This window comes from Chelonia mydas, chromosome 20, assembly GCF_015237465.2.
Source record: "Chelonia mydas isolate rCheMyd1 chromosome 20, rCheMyd1.pri.v2, whole genome shotgun sequence".
In the NCBI taxonomy this organism is placed as follows: Eukaryota; Metazoa; Chordata; order Testudines; family Cheloniidae; genus Chelonia; species Chelonia mydas.
This window is the reverse complement of record NC_051260.2, coordinates 4,087,674-4,110,868: the sequence shown is the minus strand read 5'-3', so window position 1 is coordinate 4,110,868 and position 23,195 is coordinate 4,087,674. Positions and strand designations below refer to the sequence as shown.

The 23,195-nt window shown below is 54.3% G+C and overlaps 2 protein-coding genes across 3 annotated transcripts; one reads left to right on the top strand and one right to left on the bottom strand.

The window, feature by feature from the left end:
* Positions 1 to 897: 897 nt before the first annotated feature.
* On the bottom strand, positions 898 to 3,762 carry EEF1AKMT3 (EEF1A lysine methyltransferase 3). Its single transcript, XM_007067028.4, has 3 exons — positions 3,489 to 3,762; positions 2,368 to 2,479; positions 898 to 1,834 (listed from the first exon to the last, which is right to left on the bottom strand). Exons 1-3 carry the CDS (start codon positions 3,726 to 3,728, stop codon positions 1,443 to 1,445), a joined length of 744 nt encoding a protein of 247 aa, XP_007067090.3. The 5' UTR covers positions 3,729 to 3,762; the 3' UTR covers positions 898 to 1,442.
* Positions 3,763 to 13,771: 10,009 nt separating this feature from the next.
* Positions 13,772 to 19,357, top strand: METTL1 (methyltransferase 1, tRNA methylguanosine). Of its 2 annotated transcripts, XM_043532927.1 has the most exons (7): positions 13,807 to 13,938; positions 14,547 to 14,720; positions 15,502 to 15,668; positions 16,361 to 16,545; positions 17,133 to 17,246; positions 18,172 to 18,273; positions 18,860 to 19,357. In XM_043532927.1, the coding sequence occupies exons 3-7, from the start codon at positions 15,521 to 15,523 to the stop codon at positions 19,025 to 19,027; spliced, it is 717 nt and encodes a 238-aa protein (XP_043388862.1). In that variant the 5' UTR covers positions 13,807 to 13,938; positions 14,547 to 14,720; positions 15,502 to 15,520; the 3' UTR covers positions 19,028 to 19,357. The 2 variants fall into 2 exon arrangements, with proteins under 2 accessions (XP_007067084.1, XP_043388862.1); XM_007067022.4 differs by lacking the exon at positions 14,547 to 14,720 and having other exon boundaries at positions 13,772 to 13,938.
* Positions 19,358 to 23,195: the final 3,838 nt, after the last annotated feature.

The window sequence follows — 23,195 nt, the reverse complement described above, 5'->3', positions numbered from 1 at the left end:
GCCAGCCATAGAACCCAGGAGTCCTGCCTCCCCTCCCCCAGCCAGGAATGGAACCCAGGAGTCCTGCCTCCCCTCCCCCAGCCAGGAATGGAACCCAGGAGTCCTGCCTCCCCTCCCAGGATTGCCGCAAAGGCCAGCCATAGAACCCAGGAGTCCTGAGGCCCCATCCTCTAGCCTGCACTCTCCTTCATGACCAACAAACCCTAGAAAGGGAGGGTGCAGCAAAGCCTGGCCCATAGCGTGCTGGGGGCCAACTGCTCATTCCCCTGGTGGAGTCGTATCGGCCCCGTGTAACACACTCAGGCTGCCTGCAGGGTGGAGAGAATCAGTGCAAGTCCTCTTGCCTCAGCTCTTCCCGTGTGCGCTGTGACAAAACCCACCTGCTATACACACAGACATGCCTGTTTGACAGAGCCCCAAGGCTTTCTCCCAGAAGGGAACATTTCTATGTAGTTACAAGGTAGGTAGTCAGGTTCCAGAGTAGCAGCCGTGTTAGTCTGTATTCGCAAAAAGAAAAGGAGTACTTGTGGCACCTTAGAGACTTGGAAAGCACCACCCATGCGGGGTAAAAGTGAAGGGTGTACACAGGGGTAGCTGACACTGATCAGCAGCCAAGAAAGTGCCCCTCCTCCCTAGAAAGTGGCTGGGCTTGGGGCAGAGGCTGAGGGCAGTTCCTACAGCACGTGCAACCTTTAAGACACTGAGTGCTCACGCATCCATTTCTACTTAAATAAAACCCAAGGGAGAGCCTTCATTACCTCTTGAGAGAACCAATGTATCCTGCACATAAGCAGAGCTGCAGTGCCACCTAGAGGTCCAGAGCCTAACCCAAGACAACATGTGGTTGTACAAAATGGTTTGTAGTCATTTACAGTTTGATTTTAACTCTTTTTCCCATCCCCACAATTCCCAAGGAGGAGTGACACATGAAATACACCTTTAATTCAAATATGAAAGCGATGAAAAAAATATATTTAGCCAAATTATAGGAACAAGGCACCGTGGTGTCTCTTAAGAGACATTTAATGCTCTTGGTGGTTACTTCAAGTCACTTGGCCTGCTTCAGTGGCAGAAGGGAATTTGGCTTGGAAGGCCAGGGTTCCAGGGATGGGCCTAAAACAGCCATCCTCTTAAAGATCTTGGCTTTTAAAACTCCCACTGACAGTAAGAAACTCTGTCTCCAGGTCTGGGGCAAAGCTAAAACCGAGCTTCTCTCCCCAGCTTGAAGGTGGTGGTGGTAACATCTTGGGTCCATATTGCTGGCAGAAAGGAGGAATCTGGCCCTCTGCATCCTTAGCTAGGCAGAGTCAGCACCCACGCTGTGTGCTCCATTTTGGCGGCTGGTGGCTCACTCAGCTGGGATCATGGCTCTCAGTCTGGAAAAGCCAAAGGCCATGTTGTGTCTGTCCCTTTCCAGCCAGGGAGAAAGGTCTGCCCTAACCTCAGCTATTCTGCTTGCTGGTGACTCTATATATGTTAATATTCTCATTTTCATCTCTATAGGCCAGTTCTGAAGTGAAGTGCAGCGGGAGCAGCGCCTCGTAGAACACATCTGTGCTGTGCTCCTGCCGCATTTTGGAAGACAGGTAGATGGTTGAATGAGGGCCACAGAGGTGTTGGAGGGTCTTGATTAGCAAAGGGTACGTGTCTTTCAGGTAGACTATGTCTGCACCCAGGATGAAGTCGTAGTCTCTCGGGAACTCCTCGTGGTCCAGACCCCAAGACAGAGCACAAACTTTGGCCCGAGCCGAATGCTCTGCAGGCACATTCTTATGGACGTTCTCCTGTATCTGCTCCAAAGCCAGAGGGAGATCTGTGATGGTTACATCTCCTCCTGGAAAAGACAAGAGCAACCCAGAAGGCGTGGGTGTTGGTTAGGAGAATCAAACCCTCCCGGTATGCATTATCCAGACATTGCACGATTTTCACTGGCTTCCCGGATGCACGACCATGCAACAGATCCATTTGCCCCATCCCCAGGCTGTCTATACATACTAGCTAACGCAGGGCTAGAGGAGGCCCAGCACGCTGAGCCTGCAGCTGCCATCCTCTTTAACCTAGAGGCTGTACTAAATATGGGGGCAGCTGTAATCTTTGCCACCCTGTACGCAGATGAGGCCCTTGGACTTCCACGAAGCTGCTGATTCCATCTTTATATGAGCAAAGTTGGGCACACCTGTGAGCTTTCGCCAGCTGGCCAGTTAAAAAACATCAATAGGTCTCTCTGTACAGCGCGTCTGCATCAGGTCCCATTTAGGGAGTTAGACAATGGTGATAGGTAGTTTAGAAATGGCACAGATCAGATGCATGACTCCCCCCCCCCCCCGCCCCCATGCTTCAGCTCCGCTGTCAAGCAACTGTACCTACCGAGCAGGGTGGCAAGGATGCCAACGATGCCCGTCCCAGCGCCCAGCTCAATCACCTTCTTGCCCCGGAAGTCGAGCTTCTGCTTCTCAAAATATTTACACAGGGTTAGAGCCTTCAGCGCAGAGACACAGATGGAGAATGGGGCCATCCGGTGATAAACAGGACAAGAGAACAAAAGCATAAGGGAGACAGATCCTCTTGCACTGACTCTTAATTGACAGATTTAGGGAGAAACTTTCCCTCCAGAGTGGTTATTTCTTAATGACCTGTTACAGGGCTTCTTGCACCTGTCTTTGAAGTATTGGCCACTGACAAAGATGGGATTCTAAATTAGATGGGCCACTGGTCTAACCTTCCATGGAAGCTCCTAAAATGGACAAAAAGAAAAGGAGTACTTGTGGCACCTTAGAGACTAACCAATTTATTTGAGCATAAGCTTTCGTGAGCTACAGCTCACTTCATCGGATGCATATGTTGAAGTAAGCTGTAGCTCACGAAAGCTTATGCTCAAATAAATTGGTTAGTCTCTAAGGTGCCACAAGTACTCCTTTTCTTTTTGCGAATACAGACTTAACGGCTATTACTCCGAAACCTAAAATGGACAGGATTTGCAGCTGGAGAACAGGAACTTTGGGGTAGACAGAGGAACAGTTGAGAGGCTACAGCTTCCCAAGGCCAGGGACATCTCCGGAGCCACACAGAGAGCCCCCACTTTATCTGATGAACCTGCTGCTCCCCATGAATGGGGGCACCAAGACGCCCTACAGGCACTGGGGGACACACCTCCACTTTGTGCAGAGCCCCCACCAGTCCCCGCTCCATGTGCTGTGGGATGCCCCATCCCCAGAGCTCAAAGGTTTCCAGCCAACTCCCACGTTCCAGCTCTCCCCACCTCCTTGCCAAACATCCTATCTCCCCCCCCCTTTCCCCCTCCATCCCTGCTCTCACCACCTCCAAGCCAGCCCTCCCCAGAGCCTCCTAATCTCGCAGCTAATCCTCCCCCTGTACTTTAGGGCATCCACCCCCCACCCCCACTGCATCCATCTCCCAATCCCCCCTGCACCCAGCCCCCACATTTCACCCGCCCTCCCCACCGGGCTCCTCTGCACCCTGCCCCTCACCGCCTCCCAGACGGGCGCTGCCACCCCGAGCCGGCCCCCGTGGTGCTGGGCGATGGTTAACACGTGGCCGCAGAAGCTGAAGCAGGTCTCCTCGGGGAAGTCGTCGGCGAAGAGCCCGACCTCCCGGGGGAACACGGCCTCCAGCCCCTCGGGGGCGGCCTCCAGGGGCTCCCGGCCCGCCACAGCCACCGCCCCGCCGAGCTCCACGTGGCAGAAAGGCGGCTGCCTGGACGCAGCCATCTTGAGGCGCCCCCGCCCCCTGATTGGCTAGGCGGGGCCAACCTGCTGCTCCCATTGGAGGATGGGCTCTGGGGGGAGGGGCCTAGCCCTGCTCACCTGGGGCAGGTGAGTGGTCCATCATGGGCTGCTGCTGTTTCTAGGCATTTGTTTCCATGGGGCGTCATCAGTAGCATCCAAGTGACTTGGGACATCGAAGGGCCGGGCCTGGCCAGCCCCACTGCCCCGAGAAGTAGCAGCTGAGTGGGGCACAGAGAGGGGAAGGGCCCCTGCGACATTGGCATCCACTTATTATTAATTATTATCATGGTAGCGACCAGGAGACACAGACCAGGATCGCATTGGGCTAGGTGCTATACAAGCACCGACCAAAAGACGCTCTTTTCCCTAGGGAGCTTACAATCTATTTTCCATCAGCTGCACGGTCAGCCCTGAATGTTCAAAAATCATCAGTCACCCCTTCCCTGCTCCCCCAAAATCATGATATTGGCTTAAAAATCACAAGAATGTTTTCACAAAATACAAAACATTGGGTTCTTTTTATTTGCCTTCTGGCTTCTGAGTCTTTTGGTTACTCTCGGAGCACAATCTCTGCAGCCAAAGGCGTTGGAAATTGCTTTTCTCAGAATCATAGAATTGGAAGGGACCTCAATATGTCATCTAATCCAGTCTCCTGCACTCATGGCAGGATTAAATATCATTTAGACCATCCCTGACAGGTGTTTGTCTAACCTGCTCTTAAAAATCCCCAATGATGGAGATTCCACCACCTCCCTGGGCAATTTATTCCAGTGCTTCACCACTCTGACAGTCCAACCTAAACTGCCCTTGCTACAATTTAAGCCCTTTGCTTCTTGTCCTATCCTCAGAGGTTAAGAAGAACAATTTTTCTCCCTCCTCCTTGTCACAACTTTTTATGTACTTGAAAACTATTATCATGTCCCCTCTCAGTCTTCTCTTCTCCAGACTAAACAAACCCAATTTCTTCAATCTTCTCTCATAGGTCATGATTTCTAGACCTTTAATAATTTTTGTTGCTCTTCTCTGGACTTTCTCCAGTTTGTCCACATCTTTCCTGAAATGTGGTGCCCAGAACTAGACACAATACTCCAGCCTAATCAGTGTGGAGTAGAGCGGGAGAATTACTTGTCGTGTCTGGCTTACAACATTCCTGCTAATACAACCAAGAATGATGTTCGCTTTTTTTGCAACAGTGTTACATTGTTGACTCATGTTTAGTTTATGATCCACTTAGCGTGACCAGATGTCCCAATTTTATAAGGACAGTCCCGATTTTGGGTCTTCTTCTTATATCGGCTCCTATTACCTCCCACCCCCTTCCCGATTTTTCACACTTGCGGTCTGGTCACCCTAGATCCACTATGACCCCCAGATCCCTTTCCACAGTACTCCTTCCTAGACAGTCATTTCCCATTTTGACAGGTTTCAGAGTAGCAGCTGTGTGAGTCTGTATCCATAAAAAGAAAAGGAGGACTTGTGGCACCTTAGAGACTAGCAAATTTATTAGAGCATAAGCTTTCGTGAGCTACAGCTCACTTCATCATATGTGTGCAGCTGATTGTTCCTTCCTAAGTGGAGTACTTTGCATTTGTCCTTATGGAATTTCATCCTATTTACTTCAAACCATTTCTCCAGTTTGTCCAGATCGTTCTGAATTATAATCTTATCCTCCAAAGCAGTAGTTCTCAATCGGGGTCCGGGGCCCACTAGGGTGCCTCAAGCAGGTTTTTTTTTTTGGGGGGGGGGGGTGGCTCCAAGCAGGGCCAGCATTAGACTCGCTGGGGCCCAAGGCAGAAAGCCGAAGCCTCACTGCATGGGGCTGAAGCCCTGGTCCCTGAGCCCCGTCACCCAGGGCTGAAGCTGAAGCCTGAGCAATGTAGCTTTGTGGGGGCCCCTGCGGCATGGGGGGCCCCAGGCAATTGACCTGCTTGCTACCCCGCTAATGCCGGCCCTGGCTTTTATATGCAGAAAACCAGTGATTATGGCACAAGTGGGCCGTGGAGTTTTTTATAGCATGTTGGAGGAGTGGGGGGGCTCAGAAAGAAAAAAGTTGAGAACCTCTGCTCCAAAGCACTTGCAACCCCTCCCAGCTTGGTATTGTCCGCAAACATTATAAATGTACTCTCTATGTCATTATCTAGATCATTGATGATGATATTGAACAGAACCAGACCCAGAACTGATCCCTGCAGGACCCAACTCGTTATGTCCTTCCAGCATGACTGTGAACCACTGATAACTACTGTCTGGGAATGGTTTTCCAACCAGTTATGCACCCACCTTATAGTAGCTCCATCTAGGTCTTCTCTCCCCCTCTCCCCCGTCCCCCGCAGTGAAAGCTGAATGTCGCCTGCAATCTCTTGATTCTAGTAGTTGGAAGTTTAAGACCAACACCAAGTATCATGAGACTCATGATTAAATTGCAAGAGTCGGCAACGCCGCACCTGCAATCGCATTAGAGGCATGAGTACGCCGATTGGCCCCGGATGTTCAGTTTGCAGGGACCAAAATGCGTGTGTAAATTGCACCTGTGAAGAAATGGGGATGGTGGGGGTGCCATCCTTTTGAATGGCCCCCTTAAACACAGGGAGTCTGTAGCAGCACCAGGAAGGAGCCGCAATCTCCTGATCCCACTCTACTGCCCAATGCACGAGACCTCCTACCTTTCTCATACAGCAGAGAAGAAGAGGAAACAGAGGGAGGCAAGGCTGGTTTTGCCCTGTTTTAAAGCACGGAGTGGTTGGCAGAGCCAGGAATTGAAGCCTGATCTCCCCAGTCCCTTAACCACAAGGTTGTCATTCCTTTCTAACACTGCTGCCAGCTCACGCAGGTGATGTGACTGTGGTTTTGCGGCGATGTTAATCCAAGTATCAGAGGGGTAGCCGTGTTCATCCGTATCCACAAAAACAACGAGGAGTCCGGTGGCGCCCTAAAGACGAACAGATTTATTTGGGCATAAGCTTTCGAGGGTAAAAAAAACCCCACTTCTTCAGATGCATGGAATGAAAATTACAGATGCAGGCATAATATATACTGATATTTATATATTTGTAATATATTTATGCCTGCATCTGTAATTTTCACTCCATGCATCCGAAGAAGTGGGGTTTTTTTACCCACGAAAGCTTATGCCCAAATAAATCTGTTCATCTTTAGGGCGCCACTGGACTCCTCGTTGTTTTTGATGTTAATCAACAGAGTCTGCGGGGTTCTCCCTCTGCATCCTCCTCTTGAAATTCAACAACATAGAGACTCCGAAAAGGCAGGAGGCTCTGGCCTTGGAGCTGGGATGAAGGTGTTGGCCTGGAGCTGACAGGTATCTATGCTAATGCGTTATGGCTGAGATTTCCAAAGCTGTCTTGGGAATGTGGCTTCTCAAGTCCCATTGGCAGGGGCACTAGTGGAAGAGGGGGGCCTCACCTTGTTTAGGGATACATCTGAACTTTGGGATGTTTATCTGAAGCGTCATTCGCGGTCCTCAGACCCATTTCTGTGTGACTCGGATCAGAGAGCAGGAACCGCACACTACCTGCGACATCTCATTCTCCAGGGGAAGCCACCCACGTCCTCTGCTGAGCCATGGCGGGGGATGATGCCACCACTCGACGCAAATTGCAGTTAAATGTTAACCCAGCAGGGCAATGCTTAGGGACCCCTGCTTCCAAACAGCCAGCCCGGCTTGTTTGGGTGATATAATTCGGTCAGTTAAACAGCCAGGGAGCTAATGATCAGCTACCCTCTAGGCCTCTAGCCTCATAGTAGATCCCACGTGGCAGCTGGATCCTCATTGTTTTCCCATGCTTACCAGGGACGTCTGTTCCAGGCTCAGCGCACACTCTCACAGCATCCCATGTCTGTCCAGTGAGGGACACACCCACAATCTCTGCAGATCATGGTGACGCTAATATAGCTACCCAGGGCTAACTACATTGGGGTGCTTTCCCCATCTGCAGGCTCTGTTCCCGTCACACATCCCAGGTTCACGGTGCAAATCACTTCCTGGTCTTTATGCCACGGAGAGTGCATCCTAAATCCCACATGCCAGCACCAAACTCATCTTGTATCTGGTGAGGACATTTAGTTCTGTGTAATGAGATCTGAATTAATGTTGTCTAGTGCTGGGAAAGTGGCTTGATGGGGGCTTATCACGGAAGGAATCAGAACTGGGGATGGGGTCGGTGTCAAACTCTCCGACTGGGAAACAGGATTTGCTGCTTCTTCAAGAGAGGACACAGCCCTGGGCATCAGTCCCGGGAACAAGAGACCTGGATCAGACCCCTAGTCCACCTAGCCCCGTAGCCTGTCTCTGACAGTGGCCAGCACCGGATGCACCAGAGGACGGTATAAGAAACCCACAGTAGCAGATGTGGGCTAATCTGCCTCCCACATTAGGTCTTATCCTGATCTCTATAGCTAGCGGCTTAAGCCTGAAGTGTGAGGTTTGATATCCCTTCCATATTCTTGTTATGAATTCTTGTTGAATCTTGCCAACTTTTGGCCTCAACAACATCCAGTGATCAAGAGTTCCATACGGTGTGAAAAAAATTATTTCTTTTAATCCGTGATGACATTTCCACCTTTTAGCTTAATTAAATGTCTCCTTATTCTTGTGCTATGAGACAGGGAGAACAGCAGCTAGCTCCCAATCTACCTTCTCTAGACCAGTCATTATTTATAGTGTCCCCTTTTATCTAAAGTAAATAGAGACCAGGGACCAGTTTGCAGGCACATGCCTCTGGGCAAGCCAACAGGGTTTACAATTTGCAACCCAAAGACTTCCTAAACTCTCATGTGCCTCTTGCTACGCCCACCAGGTGTGGCTGAGCCCGAGAGCCGTCCAAAGTGGGGAGCAGTGGGGAGAAGGAGCTGAATTCCCCATTCTTTCTTTCCCTGTGTAGAGCTGGGGAATAGCAACGGCTGAGCGAGACCAGCCCAGGCTTCATCAGGTCAGCGTTGAGAGCAAACAGAAGTCCCGGTACTGTTTCTGCTAGCTTGCAAACACACCGACGCCGTCACTGGAGAGACCCCTGCCGCCCTTGTGTTCGCTCACCCACAGCTTCTTGGAGCACACGAGGCTGCTGGTCGTACGAGGGTCCGTTACTCTTTAACTACGTCCTTTTCGCTTCTTGACGGAGGAGCCAGGCTCCTTATTCACTGGCCCCGAAGTGCGTCAGAGCCACGGGTCGCTGGAGTGTCCTGCAGCAGCTCTTTGGCTGCTAACGCTTCCGTCGCTAATGTGGGTGGCAAGCTTGTGCCAGTGGCCACGGCCATGGTGCCAATGAAAAACCCACGTTACAGGAAATCCAGGACTGCCAACTTCTTGCAGGTGCTGTGATTAGGCAGGGGAAAGTTTCCTAATGTTCCCTGGGGATTCTGCAGACTCCATGAGAAACACAGGCTCAAGGCGCCAGGTGCCTTTCCTTGTCAGTCAATGGCTCAGGGCTCTCCCTGGCTACATTAGCAGCCTGAGTTTAGCTTCTTGTGGGCCACCCATGCAGTTGGGCTCCCCGCATTTGGGTGCCTGGAAAGCCACTGTGTGGTTTGCCTGTGAATTATGGTGTCTGCTCAAGGGAAGCTGGGTTCAGCACAGCAGATGTTGTTAAGAAGCGAGGTGCATTGTGGGACATGCTGAGAAAGTGACTCTCTCGTCACCGGCAGTGTTCCAACAGGGCTATGGGATGGAGTGGGATGGGATTTGGGCGAGTCTCAAGGGAAACTCCAGAAAACTTCCAGAACCTCACAAAGAGTGTCCAGGCCGGAGGTTGATCGCTCATCGGCTCAAGGATGCGAAAAGGAAGCAGCCACCTTCTCCATCACGATTCAGCTGCTTTATGGGGGTGCAGGGGTGGGGCAGCGCCTGCCTTCCCAGATTTGCCCAATCTGATGAGCACTCCATGCCTCACTGCCCCGTGTTTCTACGTCGGCACAGGTCCCATGGCCCCCGCTTCCTCTGCACCTTGTGCAAGGAGCATTTCCCGTAGAGGGTGTGCCTCTTCCACGCTACCATGGGCCCTTTGCCCAAAACGCCTTTCTCTGAACGGAAGCCCTGCTTTCGAGTCCAGCAACACGGACAGCCGGGAAGTGCCCCACATCTGCACTGGATTCTAGGATCTCGCAGGGTCTGTGAATGCTCTCTACCCATGAGTCACCTCAGTTACCATGAAGTAGAGGAGGATACCATTTTGACCACAAAGGCTTGTTGCACAACCCCACAGCTGGTGAGTTCCCGTTCCTGTCAATATGTCAGGACTCCTCGAATGCTGAGGCTACCCTTCTCCTTCCAGGAAGCCCCAAGAACTACAGCAAAAGACCTCGGACGAAATTCTGAGAGAGGAAGAAACTTCCCGTCTGGGTCCCAGCAGAGAGATCACAAGAAATATGCGGGGTTATGGCAAAATCCATCCCATGACAATGTGGTTCTCCTGGCAATGGAAGGCTTGTGCAAGGACCCCGAAAAGGAAGACCAGTTTGGTATAGCAACCAGGTAACTCCCTTATCCACAGTTAAATGTTCCTGTCATACACACACACAGAAATGATCGTCTTCAGAGCATCCCAGGCTGGGCTACAAGTCTCTCTGCTGTACAGTGCACCTGTTTGCTTCTGCTACAATGTCATAAAAGCTGCTCAGGGTGACAGCCATGTGGGGAGGAGAGGGATTGATGGGGAGCCCCTATATATCCTTGGGAAAGCAGAAAGAGAAATTTGTTTCTTCCCATATCCATCAGGCTGGAGCAGCCCCATGTATCGGCCCTGAGACACCTGAGAGGGGAAATGACAGAGCTGGGAAGATGGCTGGGGAGATAATTTCAACCTGTTCTCAAATGCCTACCTACTTCGGAGCTGGTACTTCCCCACAGACATGGGAACACTGAATTTCCCCGTTGGATCAGCCCACTGGTCCATCTAGTTCAGTGCCCTGACTCTAACCATGCTTAATACTTGATACCACAGGAGAAAGTGTCACACACATACAAAATGCACCTAGCCATTTGTGCAAAATTCCTTCCTGACCCTGCTGTGATCAGTCTGTGCCCCACTGAAGCATGAGAGTTGGTTACTCCACTCTTCTCACAACTGCAAACTTTGACCTAGCCCACAAAATTCTGTCACATCACCGCTGTTAGTAATGAGAATCCTAGATCCTCTGTGGGGGTTTCAAGAGAATATTGCAAAAGTTGCTCCATCTCAAACACTTCCTGCTTTAGGAGCCAGGATATCATTTTTGTGCCCTGTGCACCAGTATTTCACCATGGATGAATTTGTACTGGGACTGATGAGAAATAATTGGGAATCACCCAGTTTGAGCCCTGCACCCTGCTTTGGATAGAACCAGCATTTAATTAACTTTGGAGCCAGGGTGGTATGGAACGTGCCATTTCAGGATGAAACGTCCAGCGCAGAACCATGCAGACTACCGCAATTCCTCCTGCCTGGATTCCCAGTACAGTGGTGTGCACCAACCCCAATGTGTATTTGTGTCCCTCTGACACACCAAGAGACACTCAGCAGGTTGCTTTTCAGAGCCTCAGAGGGCAGAAATGAGCTCTGTCAGATCCTGGTTATTTAAAAAAAATTAAATAAAGCTGCTTTCGAGATTGTCTGCCAGGTATATGGCACATCTGGGCTCGGGCAGTGAGTGACAGACTGAGCACGCAAATCAATCTGCTCTCCCCGGCAGCGCTGTCCTGGTTCATTGCTGGCTCTGCCACTTCCTCACTGTGTGAGCTCCCATCTCTGGGCCTCAATTTTGCCAGGGGAAGCTGTGAGGTTTGATTCATTAATTGTTTGTAAAGTGCTTTCAGGTGTGAGGAAAGGGATCCAGGCCATACAAAGAGCTATCAAAAACGAGGCAAGGCAGGAGCCGGTAGCCTTTGTCCTTTGCAAAATCCTACCCAAATCCCCCATTTCCTCCAAATTCTTATGCATTTTGCTAATTGCTCATTAATTTGAAAAGAATTGAACAGCCAAAAGCCCAAGGGCCATGACTCATAATTATCTTCAAGCCCAAAATTCCCCCTATGGATTGGTTTCCAGTAATGTCCTGGCCACATCCCATGTGTCAACCAGTGGGAAGATGTGTGTGTCTGTGTTTGTGTGTGTGTGTGTGTGGAGGGGACGTTCCTTTTAATTGTATCTCTTCCTCTTTTACTCTCATTGTATATCTCTGTTCCTCACCCCTCTGTGGGCTGGTTCCCAGACCTAGGCCACATCCAAGCTGCCCATTGTCAGACCTGATCTGTAACTAAGCTCCAGCCCTGGTTGCCTGCATGAGCAAATTCTGTAGCTGTGATTCACCAGCTCGTGCAGCTTCGCCAGTGGTAGCCAGATGGAGCAGACGACATGGTGATAAAAACACATGTACCTTCTTGAATCTACAGCTTCCTCCGTTGCTACCTTCGGTGGAGCTGCAGCTAAGGGCTTGTCCACACCGGCAATTTACAGCGCAGCAACTTTCTGGGTCAGGGGTGTGAAAAAACACCCCCCCCCCCCGAGCACAGCAAGTTTCAGCGCTGTAAAGTGCCAGGGCAGACAATGCACCCCTTGTGTAGCTACACCCGCCACGACCACACAAGGCACGTTGAAGTGTAGAATGGCCATACTGGGTCCGACCAAAGGTCCATCTAACCCAGTATCCTGTCTTCTGACAGTAGCCAGTGCCAGGTGCCCCAGAGGGAATGAACAGAACACGTCACCATCAAGTGATTCAAGAGTCAGGGGGCTCACTGGGTTTGGGGTCAGTAAGGTAAGGGTCGGTGGATCAATGGATTTGGGCTGGGAGTCAGTGGGGCTGGCAGTTGGAGGTCAGTAGGATGGAGGTTGGAGGGTCAGTGGGATGGAGCTTGGGGGTCAGTGGGATGGAGGCTGGGGGCCAGTGGGGTAATGGGGGGTCAGTAGGATGGAGGTTGGGGGGTCAGTAGGCAGCGTTGGGGGTCAGTGGGTGGGGCTGGGGGTCAATAGGATGGAGGTCAGTGGGCAGGGCTGGGGTGGGGCTGCGGGGTCAGTGGGGTGTGGGTTGGGGGTCAGTGGGATGGAGGTTGGGGGTCAGTGGGTGGAGCTGGGGCTCAGAGGGGTGGGGCTGGGGGTCAGTAGGATGGAAGTTGGGGGTCAATGGGCGGGGCTGGGGTGGGGCTGCGGGGTCAGTGGGATGGAGGTTGGGGGGCTCAGTGGGGTGGGGCTGGGGGTCAGTGGGATGGAAGTTGGGGGACTCAGTGGGGGGGGCAGTGGGGTGGAGGTTGGGGTCAGTGGGCGGGGCTGGGGTGGAGGCTGGGGGTCAGTAGGATGGGGGTTGGGGGTCAGTGGGCAGGGCTGGGGTGGAGGCTGGGGGTCAGTAGGATGGGGGTTGGGGTCAGTGGGTGGAGCTGGGGCTCAGAGGGGTGGGGCTGGGGGTCAGTAGGATGGAAGTTGGGGGTCAGTGGGCGGGGCTGGGGTGGGGCTGTGGGGTCAGTGGGATGGAGGTTGGGGGGCTCAGTGGGGTGGGGCTGGGGGTCAGTGGGATGGAAGTTGGGGGACTCAGTGGGGGGGGCAGTGGGGTGGAGGTTGGGGTCAGTGGGCGGGGCTGGGGTGGAGGCTGGGGGTCAGTAGGATGGGGGTTGGGGTCAGTGGGCGGGGCTGGGGTGGAGGCTGGGGGTCAGTAGGAGGGGGGTTGGGGTCAGTGGGCGGGGCTGGGGCTCAGAGGGGCGGGGTTGGGGGGTCAGTGGGCGGGGCGGGGGTGGGGCTGCGGGGTCAGTGGGATGGAGGTTGGGGGGCTCAGTGGGGTGGGGCTGGGGGTCAGTGGGATGGAAGTTGGGGGACTCAGTGGGGGGGGCAGTGGGGTGGAGGTTGGGGTCAGTGGGCGGGGCTGGGGTGGAGGCTGGGGGTCAGTAGGATGGGGGTTGGGGTCAGTGGGCGGGGCTGGGGCTCAGAGGGGCGGGGTTGGGGGTCAGTGGGCGGGGCGGGGAGACGTCAGGTGACACCGGCCCGCGTGGCCAAGGCCCGGCTGGGCGGGGGCGAGGCTGTGCCGCGCCCTTTAAAGCAGGCGCGCGCGCGCGGTAGTGGCGCGTTTCCTGTGACGTTTGGTTCCCGCGACTCCAGCTGTGGCCGCGCTGGCTCCACGTGGGTCGCGGGGGCGCCATGGCGGGGGCCCCACCCCAGAAACGCTTCTACCGGCAGCGGGCTCACTCCAACCCCCTGGCGGACCACACGCTGCGCTAGTGAGTGGGGGGGAGGTCCTGAGACCCCCCAGGGGGCTCCCCAAGTCCCCCGACCCCCATACATCGAGCCCCCATCCCGGGAGCCCTCTGACCTCCTGCCCCATTGAATCCCATATGCCCCGGGGAGCCCCCCAAGTCCCCTAACCCCCATACATCGAGCCCTCACCCCCATCCCGGGAGCCCCGTGATCTCCTGCCCCATTGAACCCCATATACCCCGGGGAGCCCCATTCATCCTGTTCCCCCTTCCCATTTCGGGGTCCCCTGATCCTGTATTCACTGTGCCCTGGGGGAAGCCCCTGATCTTACCCTTCCTCATCCTGAGGCGGGCGTCCTGAGCTCTCTTCCTCTGTAGGAGCCCTCGTGATTCCCGCCCCCCACCGTGGGAGATCCCCGGAGCCAGGGGAACTAATCTTTCTGTCCCAGCTCCCAAAGGGACCAAAATAAATATTAAATGGGAGAGAAGAGATGAGCTGCTTCCAAATCCATAAAAAGAAAAGGAGGACTTGTGGCACCTTAGAGACTAACCAATTTATTTGAGCGTAAGCTTTCATGAGCTACAGCTCACTTCATCCGATACAAGTTCTCCTTTTCTTTTTGCGAATACAGATTAACACGGCTGCTACTCTGCAACCTTCCAAATCCATGCGTTTTCCAGCTGGCATGAAGTGTTTGCCAGAGTGCAAGTGGCGTAACCCAACGGGGTTTGTCTGGACTAGGATGTGCAAGAATGCGTTAGCTGACTTTTTATAAATCTGCGTAGACAGGGAATGCTCCCGTCAGGTACTCGCTGGTGGAGCTGAAGTTGCACCTAGGCTAGCATGTGTTTAAAAGGTTACCCTGAGGCTAGGTCTACCCGACCCAAGCTTGTGCCAGCACAGTGTGTCTGTTAAGGGGTGTGAGGAGCTGTGATTCATGACCGACAGTCCAGTAAAAGCCTGAATGTCGTTAGACAGACAAAATCCTGCTTTTATCGGTATGGCTTGTCTTGCTCGGGGAGGCTGAAACAAGCTCTATCAGCAAAAGGGCAGTTTTGCCCATAAAAGCAATATTTGCTTCTAGGGCAAAGCTTTCTAAGTGTTGACCTGACATGGCTTTATTGACTCTCTTGTTCCAACAACATGCATTTAAAGCCTACTTGGGAGGACTCCTAAGAGGTTGCTGGTGATGTCCATGTGTTAGTATATTTACGTACATCTTTCAGAGTGTTTAAGAAAACACTGTAGATTTGTTACTTCCTGAAGCTCCTCTTTGATGTGCTGTCAGGTTGCAGGGTAAGAGATAGTTACTGCCCAAAGAGCTCACAAGCCAGAGAGGAATTGGGACAGTTGGGTGGAGAAACACCATTTAATGCCAAGTTAGATTAGCTCCACCTGACTCATTCCCTGGGGGCAGGATTGGTCCCTGAAATCTTTCGATGTTTGTCCAGCTTGAAATGGTCCAAGCAGGACATATTTTTAGCCCATTGGGAAGTTATTGCACAACTTAAATCTCCCCACTAATCGAATAGCTGCTTTCCTATTCTCTCTTTTAATCCAGCTTTGTCCCTGTTCCTCTCTTTTAGTCCCACGAAACCTGAGGAAATGAACTGGGCTGAGCACTATCCTGAGTTCTTCGCCCCGTTGACCAAAGATGACCGTCACGATGACCCGAAGGACTCCGAGGAGAGAGTGAAGCCAGCGGCGCAAGTTGAATTTGCTGATATTGGCTGCGGTTATGGGGGCTTGTTGGGTAAGTTCCCAGTGATGCTTTTCCGTCGGTCTGGACGCAGCAGGTTCTAGGTGGGCAGGTGTGGTCAAGGCTGCCTTGGAGGGACAGTCCTGAGAGGGGTGCGGGTTTGCTCAGTGAAGCCTCTTCCTTCTCCAGATTCGGGTCCACGCCTGACTTCACATCTCGGGTACGTCTCTCTCTGTTGACAGCTGTGTATCCCAGAGTACGTGGTGTGGAACTGTGCATGCTTAGCTGAGGACTAGCGCTGACTCACCAGTGCAACTAGCTCCTTGGTCTGTTCTGTGCAGAGCCCAGACTTGATGCGGGAAATCGGAAACCGGTTGCACTGTCGGTCGTGTGGGTCAGAGAGAGCTGGTGACATGGGCTGTCTCACCCTGGTTTCCCTATAGATTCTGTGGTGCAGAAGCCGCTGTACCCATAACTGTGCTGCTCTGGTTAAGTTTAACATGCTGTGATGAGCAGGGGTTGCAATCCTGAAAGGTGGCAAGTTGTTGGTCTCAGCCCCAGGCTGCTGCCGCTGCCTCTCCCCAGGCAAGTGGGAATGACCTGTCTGATACCCTAGCTCCCGTCTTGGGAGGCAGGTGAGTTGTCCCCAGGTAGCCGCTCTGGGGTTTATTGTTCTGAACAGTTGCCTCTGTCTGGGATTCCCCGGCTCTGAGAGCAGATGGTAGTTCCTCTTTCATCTTTTACAGTCGAGTTGTCTCCCCTCTTCCCCAACACCTTAATGCTGGGCCTGGAGATTCGAGTGAAGGTCTCGGATTACGTCCGCGACCGGATCCAGTCTCTGAGAGCATCCCATCCCGGGCAGTACCAGAACATCGCCTGTGTCCGCAGCAATGCCATGAAGCACCTGCCCAACTTCTTCCACAAGGGGCAGGTGAGGTGCCAGGGGCCTTGGGGCTCCGCCACTGATGTCCCAGGCAGTCATATAACCTCCCGCTTTCAATCCTTGCCATCCTTGGGGAGCATGCAGCCCTCACTCCCCACCCCTCGAATCCTGGAAAGATGATCTATAAGCTTCAGTAAGAGCCCCATCACCGTGGTGTCTGGGCACCCCTTCGTCTATTCCCATTTGAAGGAAAGTCGCTCTTGAATGAAAGGCTCTTTAGTTTCCCACTTGAAAAGAGGAAACCCCAACCCTGAATGTGCTTTAAACAAGCTGTAACTCAGTGGGGAAAAACCCTTCTCCCAAATTGGTCCCGGAGACACTGATGCTGGCTGGGGGCTGTTCCCATAGCTACAGTAATACCCCTCCTGCCTGAGGAGGGATGGATGAGGAGGGTGCTCTGATAGCTGCAGTACTGATAGGGTTAACGGTCCCAGGAGGATGGGGCTGGTCAGCCAGAGAATGCATCCATGGCCATGGTGATCTCAGTGGGGCGAGGAGGCGTTGGCTCTGCTGGCTACGGAGACTTGTAGGGCTCACCGTCTCCACCCTCCCGGGGGTGCCCCCGATGTTTGCAGCTGGCCAAGATGTTCTTCCTCTTCCCGGACCCGCACTTCAAGAAGACTAAGCACAAGTGGCGGATCATCAGCTCTACGCTGCTGGCTGAATACGCCTACGTCCTGCGCATCGGGGTGAGTTGGGATCGGTCGCTGGTGGGGGGGTGGGCGGAGGCTTTCATGGGATCTCTGGTTAGGGGAAGCCTCTCTGGCTGGGGACTTAGCCACGGCTCAGCAGGCAGGAGCATTCTGTCCTCAACCAACAGAGTTTGTAGGTCAAACCCAGCAGTGCCCCAAGGGCATGGTGAGTAAGCCCCACTTACTGCATGGGTCCCAGCACGGAGGGGTTGGCCTTTGCCCTGCTTCCTGCAGAGCTGTGCTGGGAGGACTTCCTGTTGGCAGAGTGAGCCCGTTGCCTGCCCTCGGCAGCTCCCACCTGCCCATTCATGACTTAGCTGCCTCGGGCAACCCGTCTGCTCCTCCCTGTGCCGTCACCGTGGGTTCGTAACCAGCAGATCAAACTGGGGCGATGAATAGGCGTGGGCCCCACCCAGCCTGGCTGCGTGAGTAACAGGCAAATACGCTAACATCTCCCCATGGTGCAGACCCCGGGGGCAGGGCTACGGTTGCCAAACCTCGATGATTTTCCTGGAGTCTCTAGAAATGAAAGATGTCGTATGATGAAACATCCAGGAATATGTCCCACCAAAATTGGCAACCCGGGGGGGAGGGGGCAGGGGCGGGGGTGGAGGCGGAGAGCATAATTGCCTTGGCTAATTAGAGTTGGCATCTCTAATAGTTAGGGAGGAAGTCCCTTGACCACAAGCTGCTCTGTACAGAGATTACCCTCCTTCCCATCCGGGGCCCTGAGGTTTTGGTAGTTGCGGAAAGTTTCCTTCTATGGCATGAGCCATTTGGGTTCTTGGGTTTTACTGCCGCATGGCTGGGATGGGGCCATAGGTGTCCCTGCATAGGTATCCAGTGGCCCCTCCACATCCTCTCTTTGATGGGCTGGTCCCAGCTACCTGGATCCTCAGGCTACCCCCTCCCTCTTGCGCAGGGCCTGGTGTATACCATCACTGATGTGGAAGAGGTGCACGAGTGGATGGTCGGTCACTTCAGTGGGCACCCGCTCTTTGTCCAGGTGCCCTTGGAGGACTTGGTAAGAGCGAAAGTAGTGGGCGCCGGGAGGGGAAGGAGGCCGGGAGGGGAATGTTTGCACTACCCGGGGGCCCTGCACCCATCCTGGGCTGACTCAATCTGCAAAAGTTTCTTCCCTTGTCCTGGGGTTTCCAAGAAGCCCACAGAAGCTGGAAAGTGAAACCTGTCCCACACCAAAACCTCTTCTCTCTTTTCACGTTCACACGCTGGCTGCTTATTGCATGGTTGAGTTGAGGGGAGGGGGTGTGCTGTTGCTAGGGAGCCACCCTCCCCCCCTCCGTATCTGTCCTGTTGCTAGGGAGCCCCCAGCGATGGACTTGAGTAGGAGACGCTGGATTTCAGGACCCAGCCAGTGTCCCCTGCTGCCGCTTGCCTGGTGCATGGACCGGCTGCCCACAACACAGAGCCAGGCAGGGCCAGTTGCCGTTGGCTCACACGGTTTGATGCCTGCTCGGGTCTAATTTCCCTGCAGGGACAGGGGGCTGCCGGTCTGCGTGCCCGTTACGCTGGAGACGAGCCAGGCCGATGGGGAAGGGGAGGCATTGGCCGGTCGGCAGCTCACGCGGTAACTGCCCTTTCTCCAACAGGGCAGCGATCCCATCGTGGGGCGTCTGGGCACCTCCACCGAGGAGGGAAAGAAGGTCCAACGGAACAGTGGCAAGACCTTCCCCGCTGTCTTCCGGCGCATCGAGGACGAAGCCCTGCAGGAGGGGGTTCCAGGCACAGAGCAGTTCCAGGGGGCTCCAGACACGTGACTGTGGACCCGAGAGACAAATCCTCATGGACCGTGCCGTGCAGCGTTCCAGGGAGACCTCTCCCCCTCCCCTGGTGCTGTTGGGGCAGACGGGCTGATTGCTTGGCCTGGAGCATGACGCCCACGGGAGCCCCTGATGTCTTGAATACGGAGAAGCTGGCGCCTCTCCTAACGAGAAACGCATAAGGAGTGTCCCAAGCATCCCCTTGGGCTCTGCCTGCTGGTGCCCATGAGCTGCTGGCACCGTTGCTTTTACCTCTGAGACTCTGCCAGGCAGGGGCAGGCTGCAGCTTCACTCACACTCGATTTCTGAATAAAGCTTGAGCTCACAGTCCCGGCCGGACTCTCTGTGGGTCGCTGCGGGGCGGTTGGATGGTGTCCCAGCTCCTGCCAGGGATCTAGTGGTAAAGAGGGGTTTGTTGCCCGGGCTTGGAAGTGGCACTAGGTGTCAACCCTGCGGCCTCACCCTGTTCCCGTCCTGCAACCTGGCTGCTCCTTGAACCACCTGATGCGGTGCGGCTGCTGTGTCTGTTCCCAGCCAGGACTCCCTCTGGGCATCTCCCCTCCAGCCCAGCCACTGGGCAAGGGGAACCATCCTGGGCGAGTGCTAATGGTGATTTGCTGCCTTTAGGCCCCTGCCAAGTGAGACTGTGGGGAGCCATGCGGGTGTCTCCTGAGCCCTGCCGGGGGGCTGCGAGAGGGACAGTTTCTATGAGAAGCGGGGTGGGGACACGAGCTTAATCCACCAGGGGATCCTAGCACAGCCAACCGCTGTGGAGATGGAGAAGCCCACTTAGGCCTCCTCTTGCTCAGACGAGGCTCTTTGGGGCGAGGACTGTCTCTGTTATGTGTGTACAGCCCCTAGCACGGGTGCCTCCTGCCCTCAGCCTAGGCCCTGCTATTACCCCCAGCTGAACCTGTGACCAGGCCTCAGTTTCCACACTCCTGGGGTTTTCTAACTGTCCCCCTCACTGGTGCAGGTCAGATGTACGCCCTACCCACACAGGCTTAAAACAACACAGTTCCACCAAGGGTCCAGCAAGCCGGTCTTCCCTGAGGTCTTCCCCAGAGAGCCGCCCCCTATGTTTGCCCACGCTGGTGGAGTCGGAGGTCCCATTCCCCAGGCTACTAGGGAGTGATCCTGGCTAGCTGACCCAGCTGCAGGGCCAGGTCCATCACCCGGGTGGGATAACACAGCCTGGGTGGGGCTGAGCTCACCTGCTTTAAAAGGGCCATTAAACCTTGTAACAATCCAACTCTTGTATTGTGGATCTTCCCCATGCATGCCCGAAGGGTGGCACCGGCTACTTCTTTCTCCTCCCCCCCAGAACCAGTACTTTGTCCAGTCTGTCTGTGCTTCACCTCCCTGCTGGCTGATGCTGTCTCCCCTTTTGCCTGCCCTGGAGCATCATGCCAGTCCTGGTTGCTAGACACCGACTCCCGCCATGGCTGCAGCTTTGGTCTCTCCAGCCATGGGCTGCGGGACCCTGTTGGGGGGGAGGAGGGCTGGGTTGCAGTCCCTAAGGGGGTGAATTCCATTGTTTTGCCTGCGCAATGAGCGTAGCTTCCTGTGTTGCAAGTTGGGTAATTCCCAAGGATCTGGCCGGGAAGGTGGGCCAGGCAGGGTGGGTCGGGGGTGGAGCCTGGAACTTCCCAGCCAGGAACCTTCCAACAATCAGCCTGATAAATACAGAAACTGAGCGAGCTGTTGCCTCATGCAGGGAAAACCATGGCCTGGAAGCACTTAAGCCCATGCAGATCTTCTGGGGCTGGGGTGAGGGGCCTTTGCTCTGGAAGGGGCAGGGGGGAATTATCAGCTGCCCAGTGAAAGGGGCAGTCACTGATTGCAGCTCGGAAGGCCACGGAGCGTAGCCACGAGAGGGAAGTGGCCCCGGTTGGCTCTGCCTGGCCTGGCGCTTCCCGAATGTGGTCCCAGTGGGCTGCATCCCTGGGCCACCGCCCCTTGCATCAGGCGCCTGGCTGAGAAGCAACCCAGCACCTGGTTTGCGGGGTCCCGGCCCCAGACAGATGCCGGGGGGCTGCTAATAGAGGCTGCACTGCTAAGGAGCAGAGCAAGCGTCTCTGGAGCTGTGCTGCCAGCAAGCCAGCTGCAAACTCCCCAGCGCACCCGAAAGGGTAAAAGTTAAGAAATGTCCCTTAATGGAAGGCGGGGAACGGAGTGGGCTCCGACTGAAAGCACCAGTAATGGACCATCAAGTAGAAATGCTTTCTATTGTGCCTGGGGAGAATGCCGGTGCGGTGAGAAGGACTCGGTGCCTGGCCTCAGCACGGCTCCCCGCGCCTCTTCATGTCAAGTGGCCGTGGGCTGCTCGCTCTGGGTCATGGTTTCAGATGCATTTTCCCGGCTTTGAATGGGGAAGCGGAAGGGGACTGCAGCCTTGAAGAGAGATGGGCCCGGCTCGGAGTGGAGACGACATACACGTGGAGAGCCACGCAGCGTGGCCAGCGCGCTGGCAGGTTGTCGCTGTCGGCGTTTGGGGGCTTGGTGGGGCGGAGTGGTTGGTCACTAAGTCAGCGCTGTGGGAAGGGGCAAGTTGTTGGGGGGGGGGAATTAACCCTTTGGGAAATCAGGCCAATGGCTGTCAAGTTGGGCCCCCAACATCGCTGGCCATGTAACGAAGCCTGCAGCCTGTTACAAAAGGCCAGATTCTCCACTGTAGCTTGGGCAGCTCTTACACCCGTGCAAAAGTGGGGTGAGTTTTTCTCATCCTGGTTTAGCAGTGTCTACACTGGAAAGTGGACTCGGATTAAGGGAGGTGTGAATGTAAAGCACAATAGCTATTCCTGTTGGACAAGCCATGGTGTCCCCCCCACCTTGCACTGATGGAAACGACTCCACCAGGGGAGAATTGGGGCCCAGAGCACTGGATCCTCACCAGGTGGATGCTTTTCCGTTTAAATCCACGATGCTGGTTTTGCTGTTTGCAGAGCTGAAAGACTGCCGGCTGCCCTGAAGTCTTACTAGTCCAGCCCCGAGACAATGTGCTTCCTCGCTCTAACCGGCTGTCCAACAGCCACCTGAGCTCTTGACTCTTTCACCATGCCACGGAGAAGCAGAAACAGGAGTGACTTTTATTGGTCTTTCTGCAGTTGTTGCTTTGGTCCCAATTGCCCTTGGGCAAGGTCCTGCTGTCAGGGTCAAATTAAGGCACTCTGGGGCCCTAGCCATCTCCTTCATGTAGTCCCTCACAGCCCTGTCCCCAAACTGTGGCTGTACCCCTCTTTATGGAGGTGGGTTTCAGCATTAAGACGAGTGAGGCAATTCACGCTTCCTGGAGCCATTGTTTCAGGCTCTCTGCAGACTCAGGCAAGCAAGAGGTGCTGGTTTGTGGAGCCTGGTCTACACTAGAAAATTAGTTCGGCATTACCACATCACTCAGGGGTGTGAAAAATCCACACTCCTGAGTGGTGTAGTTAAATCGACCTAAGTCCCTGTGTAGACAGTGCTAGGTTGATGGAAGCATTCTTCCAGTGACCTAGCTATCACCTCTCGGGGAGGTGGATTACCTAGGCCAAAGGGAGAACCCCTTCTGTTGGCATAGGTAGTGTCTACACTGAAGCTATGCTGTTGTAACCTTTCACGTGTAGACAAGCCCTCAGGCAGGCATCGGTTGCCCTTGGATCAGGTTTTCGAGCTTTTCTTTTGCTTCCGGCGGGGAGGGGGGAAATGGAACATCTGGAGAAACACAGCTGGCAAACTCAAGTCATGACCTCCTAGCGCTGCATGATCTGCAGTTACTCACTGCGCTGGGTTACTCACGGCTGCATGGATCGTAGGGTGCCCAAATACCCTCGGGTCTCCTTGACAGCCTGTTCGGGGCTGGATTCTGCTCTCAAATGGGCAAAGCCCAGAGGCTGTCAACAGAGTTCCTGTTGATCTGTTCCCTGTGCGACTGGATCTGGCCCCCTGCCGCTGTGCACAGGCGGGCTCCTTCTCAGGCATGGTGTAAGAGAGGAGACTGGTTTTCCCACTTCCCCCCCCGTGAAAGGAATTGGGTACACGGTGCCCAGAACTGCAGCTCTTGCCACCCCTGCTTTTGGACAGGCAACTCGGAGTCAGGGGGTGGAACTCGGAGTCAGCTGCTACCCACCAGCTGATGCATGGGCCTCCCAGGGGAAGAGGGGCTTGGACTGTAATGGCAATGTGG